General features: G+C 39.1%; 1 protein-coding gene across 1 annotated transcript; it reads left to right on the forward strand.

The window, feature by feature from the left end:
* Positions 1-314: 314 nt before the first annotated feature.
* On the forward strand, positions 315-15,013 carry LOC148100283 (uncharacterized). Its single transcript, XM_087849636.1, has 3 exons — positions 315-696; positions 788-1,422; positions 14,567-15,013. Exons 1-3 carry the CDS (start codon positions 315-317, stop codon positions 15,011-15,013), a joined length of 1,464 nt encoding a protein of 487 aa, XP_087705762.1.
* The last annotated feature ends 366 nt before the right edge of the window (positions 15,014-15,379 follow it).

Below are 15,379 nucleotides of genomic sequence, written 5' to 3' on the forward strand. Positions count from 1 at the left end.
TTTTCTTTTTTTTTTGCTTATTCTGTTTTTTGCCCTTTTCCCCCGTCCCTCTTCTCAACTGTTTTTCTTTCCCTCTTTCTTTCTCCCTTTTCTTTCCCCCAGTCAAGTCTGTCCCGTATTCAGCAAGTGAAAATAAAATAAAGAATAAAAGGTGAATCAAATGGACCATTACGGCAAAGCTGGGATGGTCAATTTGGTAAAGAAAATCCGTTGGGCATCTTTCTTCGCCTTTAGACAATAATTCTGATGGCAAAAGAGCCAAACGGGACAGGCAAAAAAAAAAAAAAAAAAAAAAAAAAAAAGGACATTTCGAAATGAGAATCGGTAAGTACTTTGTAGCACTGTCATACTCTAATGAGAAAGACAACAGTACCATACATGCAAAAATACTGAATTTGTTACTTTACAGAATTGCTAGACGTCCAGATGTTGGGGGCAGAGGCAGAATGTTCACTCCAGAGCAAGAGACCCATATAGTGAACATGGTGATTGCCAATAATGCAATAAGACTGCGCGAAATACAGCAGCGCATAATTGATAATGACACCATCTTTCAAAATATACACAGTGCAAGCATTTCTGCACTAAGTCGTGTACTTGCGCGCCACAGAATAAGAATGAAGCAAATTTACAGAGTTCCTTTCGAGAGAAACACAGAACGTGTAAAGCAACTGCGATATGACTATGTGCAGGAAAGCTAGTGTCATTGGTTCTGAATTTGGAAGTGCATACTGTAGTGCTGTGCATGGGCCTGATGTGTTGCATTTGTTTTGTCTTGTCCAGAGAGTGATGGAACTAGAAGCAGATGCAACGGGACATGAGCTACTTTTTGTAGATGAGGCCGGTTTTAACCTCAGTAAAACCAGGAGACGTGGCAGGAACATAATTGGACACCGTGCCATCATCAATGTCCCAGGACAACGTGGTGGTAACATAACCATGTGTGCAGCTATAAGCCAAAATGGTGTTGTTCACCATCATGCAACCAAAGGCCCATACAACACTGCACACATTATTGCATTCCTGGACACCTTGCATGACATGCTCACTGTTCAGAGACCAGAGCAGACCCGATATGTCATCATATGGGACAATGTTAGTTTCCATAGGGCTGCTTTGGTCCGCAACTGGTTTACAGACCACCCATCCTTCATGGCACTCAACCTCCCTCCATACTCTCCATTCTTAAATCCCATCGAGGAGTTCTTCTCTGCCTGGCGCTGGAAAGTGTACGACCGTCATCCTCATCAACAGGTAGCCCTTTTACAGGCAATGGAGGAGGCATGTGGAGATATTGACCAGGCATCATGTCAGGCCTGGATACGGCATTCAAGGAGATATTTTCCCCGGTGCCTTGGACTGGAGGATATCGCATGCGATGTGGACGAAATTTTGTGGCCGGACCCAGAAAGACGACATGATGTAGGCCGATTGTCTTTTTTTTCCCTTTTTTTTGTGAAATTCCTATTTTGTGTTCTGACTTTGTCTTGGTTTTGATGAGTGTGAATAAACACCAATACTTGAAGTTTGGATCTTTGTATGTTTACATGACACTATGACAAAAGTGTGACCTCAAATTGACATCTGTACACAGAGAAAGCAAAAGCCAGATGTGTTTTGTATTCATACCATCAGTGTGCAGTTGGCGCATTGTGTGCTTAGTAGATGATGGCTTGTGTGTACTGTTTGATACGAAAACACCATTTTTACGAAGGTGTGAAGAGTTAATCTAGCTGTGTTCGCTTTTGCAAGAGAACTACAATGTTTTGATAATTGGGTGACAGGTTTTCTTATTTGTGTGTAGAGTTTTGCAAAAATAGCCAATAGTTACAAAAAATGTGCTTAAGCAATCAGAAAAAACTGTAAGCAAGGGTTATTTGCTTTTACAAGAAAACTACAATGTTTTGCTGATTGGGTGAAGAGTTTTCTTATTTGTGTGGAGAGTTTTGCAAAAATAGCCAATAGTGACAAAAAATGTGCTCAAGCCATCAGAAAAAACTGTATTACCTATTTAAACGGTAACTGTGGCGAAATACAGTTACTCATATGTTGTATTTTAAATATGTAATGCCAGTACATGTATTCTGTTACTCATCAACACTGTACAAGACAGAGGAGCACATCACAGGTCTAATAACAGGAGGTGTTTCACTCCTTGTTTCCACCTGGAGACAGCATTTACATTGCAAACTGCCTTTAGTGGGTTTTTGGCTAGCAAATGTGACATTTACTACTGCCCTCATTGTTTTGACACACAAACCAAAACAAACACACAAACTACGCAAGACAACACAACACACTAACTGTACACTCCAAACATGCTGAATGTCACAAATCTCTCACATCTCAATACTCACTATGGATATTGCTCTTGCTAGCTCACTCTCTCTCGCTCCCGCCATTCCCAAAAAACTTCTATGCAATACATTCAGTTTTAGAATTTATATACAATGTTAATTGTAGCTAGGCTCAAAGTTTTCATGCTAGCTTATTTTAATAAAATCTGTCTTAATACATATAGTTAATATGTTTGAACTCAAAGACAACAACATACGGAAAAGTTAGAAACCAACCCAAATAGGCTCCAAATTGATCAGTGCTGTGATTCTGCTGTAGGAATATGTACAGGTAGAAATGGAAGCTATAAGCCTGACTGCTCATCACTGCCTTTGTTATCTGTTAAATATTAGGCCCATTGCTGCTAGGCTGGGGTTTGGAGCCACACTTTAACATCCCTCTGTAATTTTGTATTGGCATGCTGTCCCTTCAGATGCTTGCAAAGAGCCAGTGTTTTAGTAGTAGTTGCTACTGTTCTGGATGCAGCTTGCTCTTGTCATCTCATCAATAAAATAAATGCATAGCTATCTCTTCTCTTGATATGTTTTCATGTAGTGCAAATGGAAAAACCTGAATATAGCATCTTGTACCTAGTATGGAACCTTAGACATGCATTTTTTCTACTGTAATGACTAGCAGAGGGTGATTCCTCTTATTGGAAAAAAGGTTTGATTGTAGAGCATCTATAAGAAAATAGCCCCGAGTTCACTTGATTTATGACTTAAATAAACTCTTGAAAGTTTCACAATCCATAGAAGATCATGGTTTCAGTTTCAATAATTATTTAGTAAATACTTTTTAATATGTTTCATGTTATAGAGAAAACACTCCACATAATTTGGGTCCTATATAAAGAAAAAAAAAAGGTTAAGGTATACTTTATTGGTTGAGCTATTATTAACCAATGTATAGGAATTTCTTTCACTTATGTATTAATCACATTATTTTGTAATGCCTTGGTGCCACTGGATTTTAACATGTCTGACACTCATACTTAAGACAAATGGCAGGGGGTGTAGTAAGGATGTTGGGGGAAACAGGAACTCCACAGGACCAGTCTTTTGTCTCTTCGAGGACTTTGGGAGGTAGCAAGGGAGTGTGAACCTTAAGGTGTGAAACAGCTGTGTACTGCCTTTTGTTCCTGAAGAAGGTATTTAAAAATAAGGTAATTTGATAAATGTGCGTATATATTATGGAGTATAGAAATGAATTATAATATAGAGGCTTAAACTGAGATTAAGAAATATACAACTAGCCACTTCTGCAGAGTGTCGCTCCTGATAATCTCCAAGGGGGGGATCATTTGTGGGGAGCTGCAGCTCCGTTCAGTTTTGAAAACAAACATAAGTTGGGTGAAAGATATCACATCTGAGAAAAGTCAATATCTTTTACCTACCATGAAATATTGATTAGATAGCTTAGAACATAGAAAATCACGAGTCAATATTTAATCACGGACGATGCCTTTCTCTTACTGATGAGGGAAAATATCTTCATTATTACTGCATTGGAGCAAGCCACTTCACTTGGGCTCACTTACAACAAATGAGAGTTAGGAGAAAGAAAGAGAAAGGAAAAACTCATCCTATTATTCTACTCTGACTGGGGTTCAAATTCCCTGGACAACTGTTTCCTTCCTTTCGCCTTCAGACTTCTAGGCTCTTTTGCCATTTCCTGTTTTCTCCTGGGAAGTTGATAAATCAGTCCTTGAAGTAGGCCTGTACCAGAAATCTCAGATCTTAGACATGGATATCCCCTTGTGGGTGTGCAGATGACTATTCATTTTTATTGTCACAGTTAGAGATGAAACTGACAGTTTGTGAATTGCCTGTTCAGTTACTTTTGGCAGCATCGCAGCGCGATAAAAGAGTCATTTTCATGATGACAATTGATGATGATGATGATCCTAAGCAGCCATTTAAAAACACAAACTAAATATGAGACCAGAAACAGAACTCCCATGCAACAAACAACATGGAAATTTTTGATTATACATGCACAAGCTGGCCTGCGGCTTTGCTGACCAATGCGCCATACACTTTTAATAAGAAGTGCACACAAGAGGGCAATTGCACAAGAAATCAAGGGGAATAAGAAGTATGCAAGGATGTGCCAGTCTAAACTAATGCCAGTGACCTTCCTGTATATTTCTGCGGATGCATTCCTGCCTCTGTAAAGGTTGAAGGAGGTTTAAAATGCATTAGAATTTCACAAGCAGGGAGAAAAACCACTGCAGTTCATGGTTCACCAGGTAACCTTTACCATCGGTGAAAAAGCAAGAACAAACAGATGCAGAAAGAGTATTTGTTTTTTTAGATAATCACTATTAGTTTGACTCTTTTCTTCTTTTGCAAATAACCTTGTCTGCCAATATTACGCGTTGTCATGTGTCTGATTAATTAGCGGTATAATAAGTACTAAGGATGAAAGTACTCAAGTATTCAGGAGAAAAATAATCTTTGTGTTTGATAAAAATGGAGGACAGTAAGTGCAATTGTATCCTTTTCTGTGGTATCATAGCAGCGTATAATGAGATTAACACGCCTCTGGGGAAAATCTTTTAATCAGGAAGTGTAGTTGGTAGTTGTAGTTCAATTTCACTATGAACTACTATAAGAAATGTTTAAAATTTGACTTAGGGAAGCATAGATAGATCACAACTCATAAAGTTTGTGACTTTGCATACTGTACATTTTCATGCAGAGCAACACTGTGGCCTTTTATGCACCCCTGAAGTCAGAATCACATGCAGATTTTAAAGCATACACTACATTTGAGACTGACTCATGCTACACTGCATTCATATTCAACTCACTGCTGGTTCCTCATTCCTTTTGTGTATTTTGGGAAGACTCAAGTAACACCATACTGTCGGGGGGACTGAAGAATACCACTTTTAGTAGCATTAAAATATGATTCTTTTTCTATCCCGCCAAAGCTCTTTGACACAGGGAAGAGTGTTTTTTTTTTTTGACAATGCAGACACAGTATGGTATTTGTCCCAGCTGCGGTTTCCCTCAGTTTGTAGTCAAATCAGTCATGTGTGCAAGTCCAGCTTTTAGTGCGCTCATCCCATTTTCTGGTCTTGTATTTGGTCCACATGAATAATAAAGCTCCTGGCAAGGCTGACTGGGGTTACATTTGCGGTTATAAGCAGGACAGGCTTGAGCCTTCACTGAGCGACAGCAGCTATTGATCAAGGACAGACAAGAGACGGTACTGAATACAATAAAGACAGACCCTATATTCCTTCTTTTTTTCTTATTCCTTCATCCAACTCACTGTTTTAGTTTTTCCTCACCTACTCCAGATCCTTATTTTCCTATAGTATTTTTCTTTCCCACACATTTTCTGTAGAACTTGCATTCATATTCACATGCTCACACTCTCCATTTGTCTCTTATTGTCTTTACTGCCTCTCTTGCTTTTCTCATCTTTCTTTCTGTCTCTTGCCCTTCATTCATCTTCTCTTTGCTGCACCCTCATTTTTTCTCTTCCAACTTTCAATCCCCATATTTATTTCATCACCTTGATCGAATGCAGATGATTCAAAATCCAAACCTACCTTGCACACACAAACATCTGTACAGACTATATTTAAACCTCTTCTTATAACATCTGCGCCACCAGGGGGAAGTGGAAAAGGTAAAAGTAGGCCATATTTGGGCCTGCAGCAGCTAGTCAAATGAAACAAGAAAGATACCCTGTTTTCTTATAACATGCTGACTGAAAAACAACAGAAACATAACAAAGCTATATATATGACGGACAGAAACTGGCCTTCCAAATTTTGCCTGTTCGCTTGGGAATTTTTGTCATGATTAACAAAGACCGGTATGGATGAAATGGGATCTAGAGAGTATGCGAATTACAAGAGGTTTCCTTTCCAGGCAGCTCAAATAGCACACTACAGAGACTCTGGGTTTTATTAGTTGCTGTCATGCTCCAATGAGAACATGTAAACACCACTTCATGCATATTCCAAAATTACCGATGCACAAAAAAACTTGCTTTCATACATTATGTAGAGTAATAATTTCATTTAAATGTCTTATTTTCCACAAAGACAACCCCGACTTGCCTTTTGAGACTTGATGTTATAATTAAAACAACAAATACAATTTCTGTTGTCCCACTATTTGAAAAAAAAAAATCAAATTAGCTTTAAAATCTAATGCTTAAGGCATAGTTCTTGACGTTGTAGGATTTTGGATTGGAATTGTATGCAGCTGCGCTCCCTCTCCCCTAATGTCACTCTAAAACTATGGAATTAAAGTATTTTGTAACTAGAAATTCCCTCAGGCTGGTCCCTTGCAACAGCTTTCAGGCAACGCCGCTCTCCTTTGTGTGTCTCGGTCTATTGACGCTAATGAGATGGTAATCTGAATGAGGGTCAGCTGTGCTAAATGCCACTCACAGACATCAATCACGTCCCTTGAGTAACTGGCAGGCACAGTGCCACATTCTCAAAATTCTATTCCTTTCCTAATTGAAATCCCTCACATTTAGAAGTCCATTAAATGACAGTGTTTAGAAGGCAGTGTTCATAAATTTGAAATTTACTCTGTTTCCTTTGCATCGTGAGTAGCAGAAATAACGGCTGTGATCCGCAGAAGCAGTTGTTGTGTTACAAATGGACATGGCAAGCTGCAGTACGGCCTGTAGTCATGTAAGAGGCTCTCTATCCATGATGATAAACCTGCTCTGCCACAGAGAACCAGTACCCAAGGATACAAGAGGATGTATCTAACACTGGTGTCACCCAAGATTGATCCCTTCTCCCAGTGGGGAAGGCACTCGTAATTACATCGCAAAGGGCCAACATTGCATCTTTTCCCAACAAACAACTTGGAAGAATGCAAGTGGCAGTTCAATTAAGAGGAGCTCTGTTTATTAGCCGCAAGTTTGCATTATTAATTAACAGATGCAGAAGAATGCCACTTCTGCTGCCCACTTGTCATCTCATGGAATAAGAATTAGAAACAATTAACAGTGGAATAAATACAAGTATTGGGTTTCGAGATTTAGAAACTGTTTGGTAAAATAAAACAATATTTTTTTTTAAACCTCATTGTACCAAATTATCACAGCACATCACTTTTCTCTCACATTGTGGTCCTAAAGGTTCCAAAAGTAGAATGGAGGGCAGAGACGTTAGCTATCAGGAACCTCTCCTATTTAATCAGCTTCCAGCTTAGGTTTAGGGGACAAACACCAACTTCTACTTTCAAGATTAAGTCTTCCGTATTTGACTATAAGGTGATCAGCTGAACCTACAGTTCCCGTTAGTTAGCACTGAACATTTCACCTCTGCTCCCCTCTTTAGACTACCCATGCAATTGCATACCACTAATACATGTTAGTAACTTTTGTCTGCTATGAGAAGGGGTTTAAGTTTTATCCCATTTATTAATTGTGGTCTCTCATTTTTTCCAACTTCACACCACTCATTTGGTCATAGTAGATGACTCCCCTCTCTGAACCTGGAGAGATGTCTTTCTACCAAAAGGGCGTTCTTCCCACTGTTGTCAAATAGTTTCCCACAGGAGATATTGTGATCATTGGTTCTCTTTCCAACCATTTGGGTTATTTAGTTTGATCAAATGTGATTTAAAAAAACTGTTTAATTGAATATTTTTTGAAGATTGAAAATACCAGAGAATGGAAAGAGTAGTAATATCTCCTTTTGAAGATAAATTAAAGGAGTAAAAACATCTTTTAAAAATTCAGCACACGCACACACACACACAATATATTTCTCTGCACATGTAGTTTTTCTTAGGTAATCAAAATCCTCTTATAATGCACTGAATCTTCACTTTTAAGCATTTCTGGGTCTTAAACCGTAATCAGGATGTTTTGGTGGACAACTTCCCCGCATTGCCTCAAAATACAGAGTGGCTTTTGGCGGGGATTAGAGTTCATTGCACAAGATGTGCCAACTGACAGTGTCCATGGATTTGGCAAAGATGTGCATTACATGATGTCCTTTGTTAGAGCTGCAAACACAGAGCTGTGATTTGAACCATGGCTGTGTTAGTAGAGAGCAGCTTGTGAAAGCTTGATAAATCCTATAAGTATCCGATCACATCTAAATCCAGAACAATCTATTGCTAGTCCCAAGGATCAAAAATAATAATACAGCGGCGTCCTGGAATCCCTTGAAACAGTAAAAAACATGAGAAAATGTATACTGCACATAGCTTGGATTTGTTTTAGCAGGGGGAGTGATGCATTTAAATATACTGTATTTTGGCTGGGACTGTAATGGACATGAGTGGGAGATTAAATGGCAGGCTTACTGACAAAAACGGCTAAGTTTTTAGATGGTGCCACAGTTGGGTATTTCTTGCAACAGTGAGTTCCTGAACTGCTCTTTCTGAGCCATTATTTTGTAGCTAAAATATCCCAAAGCAAAAACAGCATCAAGTGACAGTTGGAGAACTGAGAGTTGCTGCAAAGACTAAAACATCAAGGCTTCAGATCCTTTTCTATGACTTTAAGAGAATTTCAAATAATAGAATTGGTTTGTCAAAGTTTCAAGAGAAAAAAAAAAGACTCCAAAGGAACCCACATAAGACTTTGTACGTGGACTTCAGTGCAAAGTAGAAAAATACAGAACTGAATCTGCAAGTAGCAGACAGTATTTTTCATGCTATATTTTGGACAATGCCAAATTCTCAAGAGGGAACAGAGAAAAAGGCATAAAGTACAATGCATGATCATGAAAACATGCCAAGAAGCAGAGCCTATTAAGTGGATCCCAGCTTGCATCGTGTCTTAGCGCTTAATTTTTTGCCATTGTATCTGCGCTGTTAATCTTCTCCACAGAGGTACAGAAGGATCAAAGCCCACTTTTTCTGCAAACCCACTCACTAAAGACTGTTTCATCCCCCTTAGGTCAGCAACTTTATTTATATATTTTTGTTATCTGGTGCCCTTTAAAGTACATACACTCAGTGTCCATTAATCTCAACTTACAGCACTGCAATGTCAAACTGTATGCAACTGCTGCCTTGTCACAGCCATGAGGCTTAAGGAGGACTGGTATCCTTCACATTGGGTGTGACTTTGCAAATGATTGATAGCATGTCTGTTGCTTGACAGCCAATATTCTGCAGGACTGTAGGGTGGGATTGGTAACAGCCACCCCCCAGCCCCCACCGTCACTCCTCATGGATGCTCCCCATCGACTGCTTAAGCATGGGTGGTGGTGGGCAGTTGCGATGTGGGTGGGGTTGTATTTTAACCTTCTCAAAGTCAAGCTGAATTATTGTTAAATCACCCCATGTGGACTAGCATGCTGCTGCTAAATTGTTTTAATTTGCAAACGTATTCCACTGTGACTTATTGCGAATGGTTCTGCATACATTAACTATATCGCTAAAATAACAGACAATATACAGCACAAAGAAATGTGGAGGGTAAATGAAGATAATAAAATAGAACAACTTGTCACAGCAATTAGCAGATAAATGGGAGTTTGATTTTCAGGACATGTGGCCCATGAGATGGAGACAACAGCTGGTGAGAAGCATATGTCATAAAAATAAACCCCAAACAAACAAACTTTTGACATATGAATTTGAGGATGACGTGTATATTAAAGTCTAATTACACGTTTTTCTTTGGAAATACTCCTGTTCTTGTTTTAGTTAGCACATACTCTATATTTCATATGCCATAGCAGTTTCCTGAACTGTGGGGACCAGAGTGATTCTTTTAGCACAAGTTCTGAATGAAAAATATCTCCTAAAATAGTTTATTTAATTCCATTCACTTATTAGATTTGTGCCAATTCACAAAAAATAAAAAATAAAAAATCATCTCAAGGCCCTTCACACAAAAGGTCAAGACCTGACAATATGTTAGAGAGAAACCCAACGATTTCCTTTGAACAAGCACTTAGCAACAATGAGGAGAAAAATAAATCAATTGCGTCAACTGGTATATTCAAGAAGTGACTCACAGTGTGTGTTATTGGTTTGGAAAATCCACTTATTACAAATATACAGCAACAGTGAAAGAAAAAAAGGAAAAAAAAACCTCCTGAAAATACATCAGGTGTGAGGTTTTAAAATGAAACCCAGTTGTATTATATAATCTCCATTATGTTCTAGAACAGGCACCATATATCCTATTACCTGTCTAAATATTTTTATATTACAAAGTTCGGCACCCACAGTTTCTGTGCTGTGGATTGTGGATGACTCAAGTCCCACATTTTGAACAAAACTTAAAATTAGGTTTCTGTTTACTACAAAGATGCAGCCATACATTTATTAAATTCTGTTTGTTAAATTCAGGGTTGTGGATGTGGAGATGTGTGGCGGCGGGGATGGAGCTTATCCCAGTTGCGAGAGGCATGGTACACCCCCCACTTCCTCCAATTTATTGCAGGGTTAACACAGAGAGACAGGCAACCATTCAGACACCTATGCCCACTTAGTGGGGTTAGATTAACTGGTGATTCTAAACTGCAGTCTTTGGGATGAAGTCGGAATACCCAGTTAACCCACACAGTTACTAAAGACTTGCATCCACAGTTTCAGAACTGACCTTTGATGGGAAAACCAGGCATGGTTATTGATTTTAATGAGTGCAATAACTTTACACATATTACAGTTAAACGGCTTTAACTTTTTCTATCTGTAAGATAGAAATTAATTTAATTGTCAGTTATTTGCAGGGTAATTTAAATGTTCAGCCCATTTTTACATAATATTATTTAATTGGGACGGCTGTAGCTCAGGACGTAAAGCAGTTCATCTGCTAACTACAGTTCCTGGCTCCTCCAGTCTGCATGCCAAAGTACTATTGGGGGAAGATACCCCAAGTTGTTCTTCAAGAGTGAATGTTAAATAAAAAGCACTTGTGTGTGAAAAAAAGTGTTTCTATCAATTTGTGTGATGGATGAATGAGGCATGGTGTATAAAGTGCTTTAAGTGCTCTAGTACAGTGGAGACGTGTTAGATAAAACTTGTTCAATTACCAATACTGTATAATAAGCAGTGTTGGGCAAGTTACTTTGAAAAAGTAATTAATTATAGTTACTAGTTACTTCTTCAAACACGTAACTGAGTTAGCAACTGAGTTACAAGATTCTAAAAGTACTTAATTACTTGAAAAGTAACTATTGTGTTACTTTTAAAAAAAGTTTAATCCTCTGGGGTCCAGGGTATAATTTGACATTTTTCACTACTTTTAAGTTTACCTCTACATTTCACCTTTAAAAACTATTTACTTTGCCTTGTTTGGTATCATCCCTTTCAGCACATCCTCACGTGTCTGAATTTACAGTTATGTTTTCATTTTGACATACTGTATTAACACAATGTACCTAAAATCACACTAAAAACATAAATTCCGAGTAGAAAAAGTGATATTTTTACTGTAACAACCACAAACATGTTTAATGAATCATATTTCATAACTTTAAAATGCAAATATAAATTTTTGCAAACAACAAAGTTATTTGCAGCCATTTACCTTTTACCCCCTTTTTTTAAAAAAAAAAACCCCAAAACATTTCAAACTATTTACATAACAATCAGGTGTTCTGCATTAAATAAGATGCCACACAAATTATTTGTGCCACTCCAAAAAAATAATTTCTGTCCACTATAAAGGAGAACAACACAGCCTGATACCTGCAGACAGCAGTCGCCTCATTGTTCTGACACACAACTCGTAACTACCTACAACACTACACGCTTAATAAATAAAGTTTACTTACTTACTTACTTACTAACTGCACAAGACAACACATGAACTACACACTTCAAACACGCTAAACGTCACAAATCTGTCACATCTCAAAACCCGCGCTCTCTCTTCTTCTGCTGTCTTTCTTTCTCTCTCTTCCTCTCTCGCTGTCACTCCTAAAACTTCCCCCTCTTCCTTAATAAACAAATGTCATGTTGCCATATCATTTTTGATTGGTCGACATGGTGCATTTTTCCACCAACACGTGTTTTTTGTTTTGTTTTTGTATTTTTTGGTCATAAGCAAAGAGTGCTTGCTAGCGCTGTTCTTAGACAGCAAACGTGACTAAACTATTGAGGAAAAAACACCGAGTATATATTGTTTATCTGGTTTTACGTGGGCTATCAACATAATTTAAAAACTGGTATATATCACCTTGTTGCTTTGTCATCTTAAAGTAGTCATGTGATTGGCTTACCACGGCTACTTTATTCCTCCTCAGCCAAACAGCATCACTCATGCGATTGTTTTGCCCCCTTAGCTCCAGGTGTTGTGCCAAAAAGTGATCGTCGGGCAGAAAGTGATTGCCGTCCGCAGGAGCGCACGCAGCTGCTTAAAGCTGTAGCGCCCAGATTAGTTACAGCTACTTCCGTGCAACTGATATAAGATGTGGTAAGCTGAAGACAGCTTCAACCGCCTGTTTGATGCGACCGCACCACATTTTCTTGTTAGTAACGGCAACGGCGTTGTAACGATAGAAATAGTAATTAGTTAGATTACTCATTACTGAAAAAAGTAACGCTGTTACTTGTAACGCCGTTATTCCCATCACTGATAATAAGATAAAATAAGGCCTCCATCACACATGCATAGAAACCAGTTGGCGACCACCTGGCAACCACTGGTTGCTAGGGAAAAATGAACATTTGCTAACCTGTTGCAACTGCTTGCTAGAGGTTAATGGCATTCACTATGAAATCGATTGCTAAGCCCCAGTCATGCAGGTTACCACGATTACTAATTGGTGATCGCTAATGACAACAACGGTCTCAAGGATGTTTTTGGTGAAGCAGCACCCTCTTTGCGACCAACCATTGCTAGGAGATCACCAGTGTCCTGGGAAATTCCTTACAACAGATACATAAAATATGCTATGTTATGATGCTATATAGCTCAATATGGTGGAATCTAATATAAATCCAAGACTTAAAGAAAATCCATGATATGAACTATGACGTCTAAGTGACTTGACAGAAAGAGTCCATGTGGCTTTTTCTAAATCAGCTAATAAAAGGCTAAAGAAGTGTTCAGGGACATTAAAGATGTCCCCGAACACTACTAGTATGGCAGATCCATGCTTTACCTTGCAGAGAGAAACAAAAGAATTAGACAGAGGTTATGTTTGTAGAGGACAAATATACTGTAAGAAGACAAACAACAGTACACTGACAACTGCCCAAGATTTTTTAATATAATATAATAGATATATGTAATAAAATAGCTTAAGATGGACATTTTGGGTGAAAAACAACCTTTGCAAGTGAGCGGCAAAACAACATATTTTATTTTTGATTTGCTTTACTGATAACCACCTGAAAATCGAAGACTGGTGGTATTCCAATGGTAGCTCAATTACTGACTCACTGTTATCAGTCAACAACCTCAAGTGATGGTATATTTTGATAAATCCATGGAGCACTAAATTGTTATTGCACTCTAAAGATTCATATGGTTTAATCTAGCAAATGTGATATATAGAGACAATTTCTGCTTCCAGAGGCGCAACCTAGACATTTAGACATCCACACTTTTTCTCCCTTCTCTTTGAAATCTTCTTCTATCAACACTTCCTTTGCAGTAGGGGGCAGAAGAGACGAAGCTGTCAGCACTCCTCACAACACAACTCTTTCCCTGATAGTTAGCTCTTTCCCGAGAGATTATAGACACGAGCGGTGGGTGGGAAGCTTTGGCACGCTGCTTTCCCACTTTCTCTCTCCTCCCTCTCTATGTACTTACTGCTCTCTTCTTTTGCATTTTTATTTTCATCTCACTCCTACATCAACTCCCCAGGGTAAAAGCTCTGCGGAGGGGACATCCCTCTAAGTTCCTACGGTGGGCCTGCGGCAGTTAATTGCAGTGAAAAGATATATTATATACAGAAACACCTAAGGGGCAGTGATCACACTAACAAGCACAGGTTGGCGGAGCTGAGATAGTGGAAACAATGGCAGCGGTGGGCATCCTCCTGTGACAACATATTCAGTTATTCACACCTTTAAAAAAAATGAAAATGTTATTTCTGAGAAGACAGACAGTAAGCCAGAGGTGATCAAACATGGCTCTTAAATTTGCTGCCAAGTTTGCACAGTGGTGAGCAGAAAGAAAAGCAGCTGGTGCTGCAAAGATGCCTCTGTACATCCGCTTAAAGGTGCACAGCTCCTCTAAGAGCTTTCCATTGCAAACACTTTTTTTTTTTTTATCTACAGCACTTATCTACCTATCTCTCTTTCCATCTCCTTTCTAGTTTCTACCCTCCCTCCTTTCCAGTGTTACACAGCTTTCCCTCTCACGTGTTCCTGGCTCATGTTGGGTGGCAGAGAAAAGGCTGAACGCTGTGGCTGCTCGCTCTGTCTCTGCTGCCAGGCTCATGATTCTGTTCCTCCTGCTCTGCCCAGAAGAGTGGTGGCCTGGGGCTGGAACACAGGCTGGGTTCACTGAGCTGTCTAGAAGACCTTTGGCATGTCCTGTTGTTGACTGTGCAGACCCCTGGGCAGAGGGTTTTCAGCTGGCTGCTGAAAACACCCAACTACCTACCAGCACCCCTGCAACCTCTCTGCACCACTTCCCGGTGTTAATTAAAAAGGGATATGGCAAAGGCACCACAGTAAATACCGTCCTCTCCGAGAGGGGTCCTATTCCCTTTGTGTGTCTCTGGATCCATGATGTGAATCTGTTTGGTTTAAAGGATTAGCTTGCATTTTAATTGACAAGAGGAGGTGTGCTGCTAAGATGACTTTGTGAGATCTGGATGTGTTGAAAAACACAAGGATAAATGATGGCTTTCATTCGTTTAATTTATGTAGGCACACAAACCTTAATCAAGGGTTGAATGCAGTGATGTTGGTGCTATATTACAGGATCCATGCAGTCCTTAAGGGCCATTAACGTTAAGTCTTCATGGCATTCATTTTAAGTAGCTGATTTGTCGCATGCATGAAAACAGTCATGTACTCACGCAGCATATTTTACCCTAAACACAAACATACACTCTGTCTTTCTTATAAAACACACTTCCAGAGACTGAGTGCTCAATGAAACCACCTATCAGGCCATTATG

The sequence above is a fragment of the Neolamprologus brichardi genome, chromosome 12 (assembly GCF_056152115.1).
Source record: "Neolamprologus brichardi isolate AB-2024 chromosome 12, ASM5615211v1, whole genome shotgun sequence".
NCBI lineage: Eukaryota > Metazoa > Chordata > Actinopteri > Cichliformes > Cichlidae > Neolamprologus > Neolamprologus brichardi.

Bases quoted from the DNA above. Each gene is read 5' to 3' on its own strand.
- LOC148100283 (XM_087849636.1), top strand. From the start codon at position 315: ATGAGAATCGGTAAGTACTTTGTAGCACTGTCATACTCTAATGAGAAA. The intron at 697-787 runs GCTAGTGTCATT...TTGTCCAGAGAG, and splicing joins ATATGACTATGTGCAGGAAA to TGATGGAACTAGAAGCAGAT. The intron at 1,423-14,566 runs GTAGGCCGATTG...TCTCCTTTCTAG, and splicing joins ACCCAGAAAGACGACATGAT to TTTCTACCCTCCCTCCTTTC.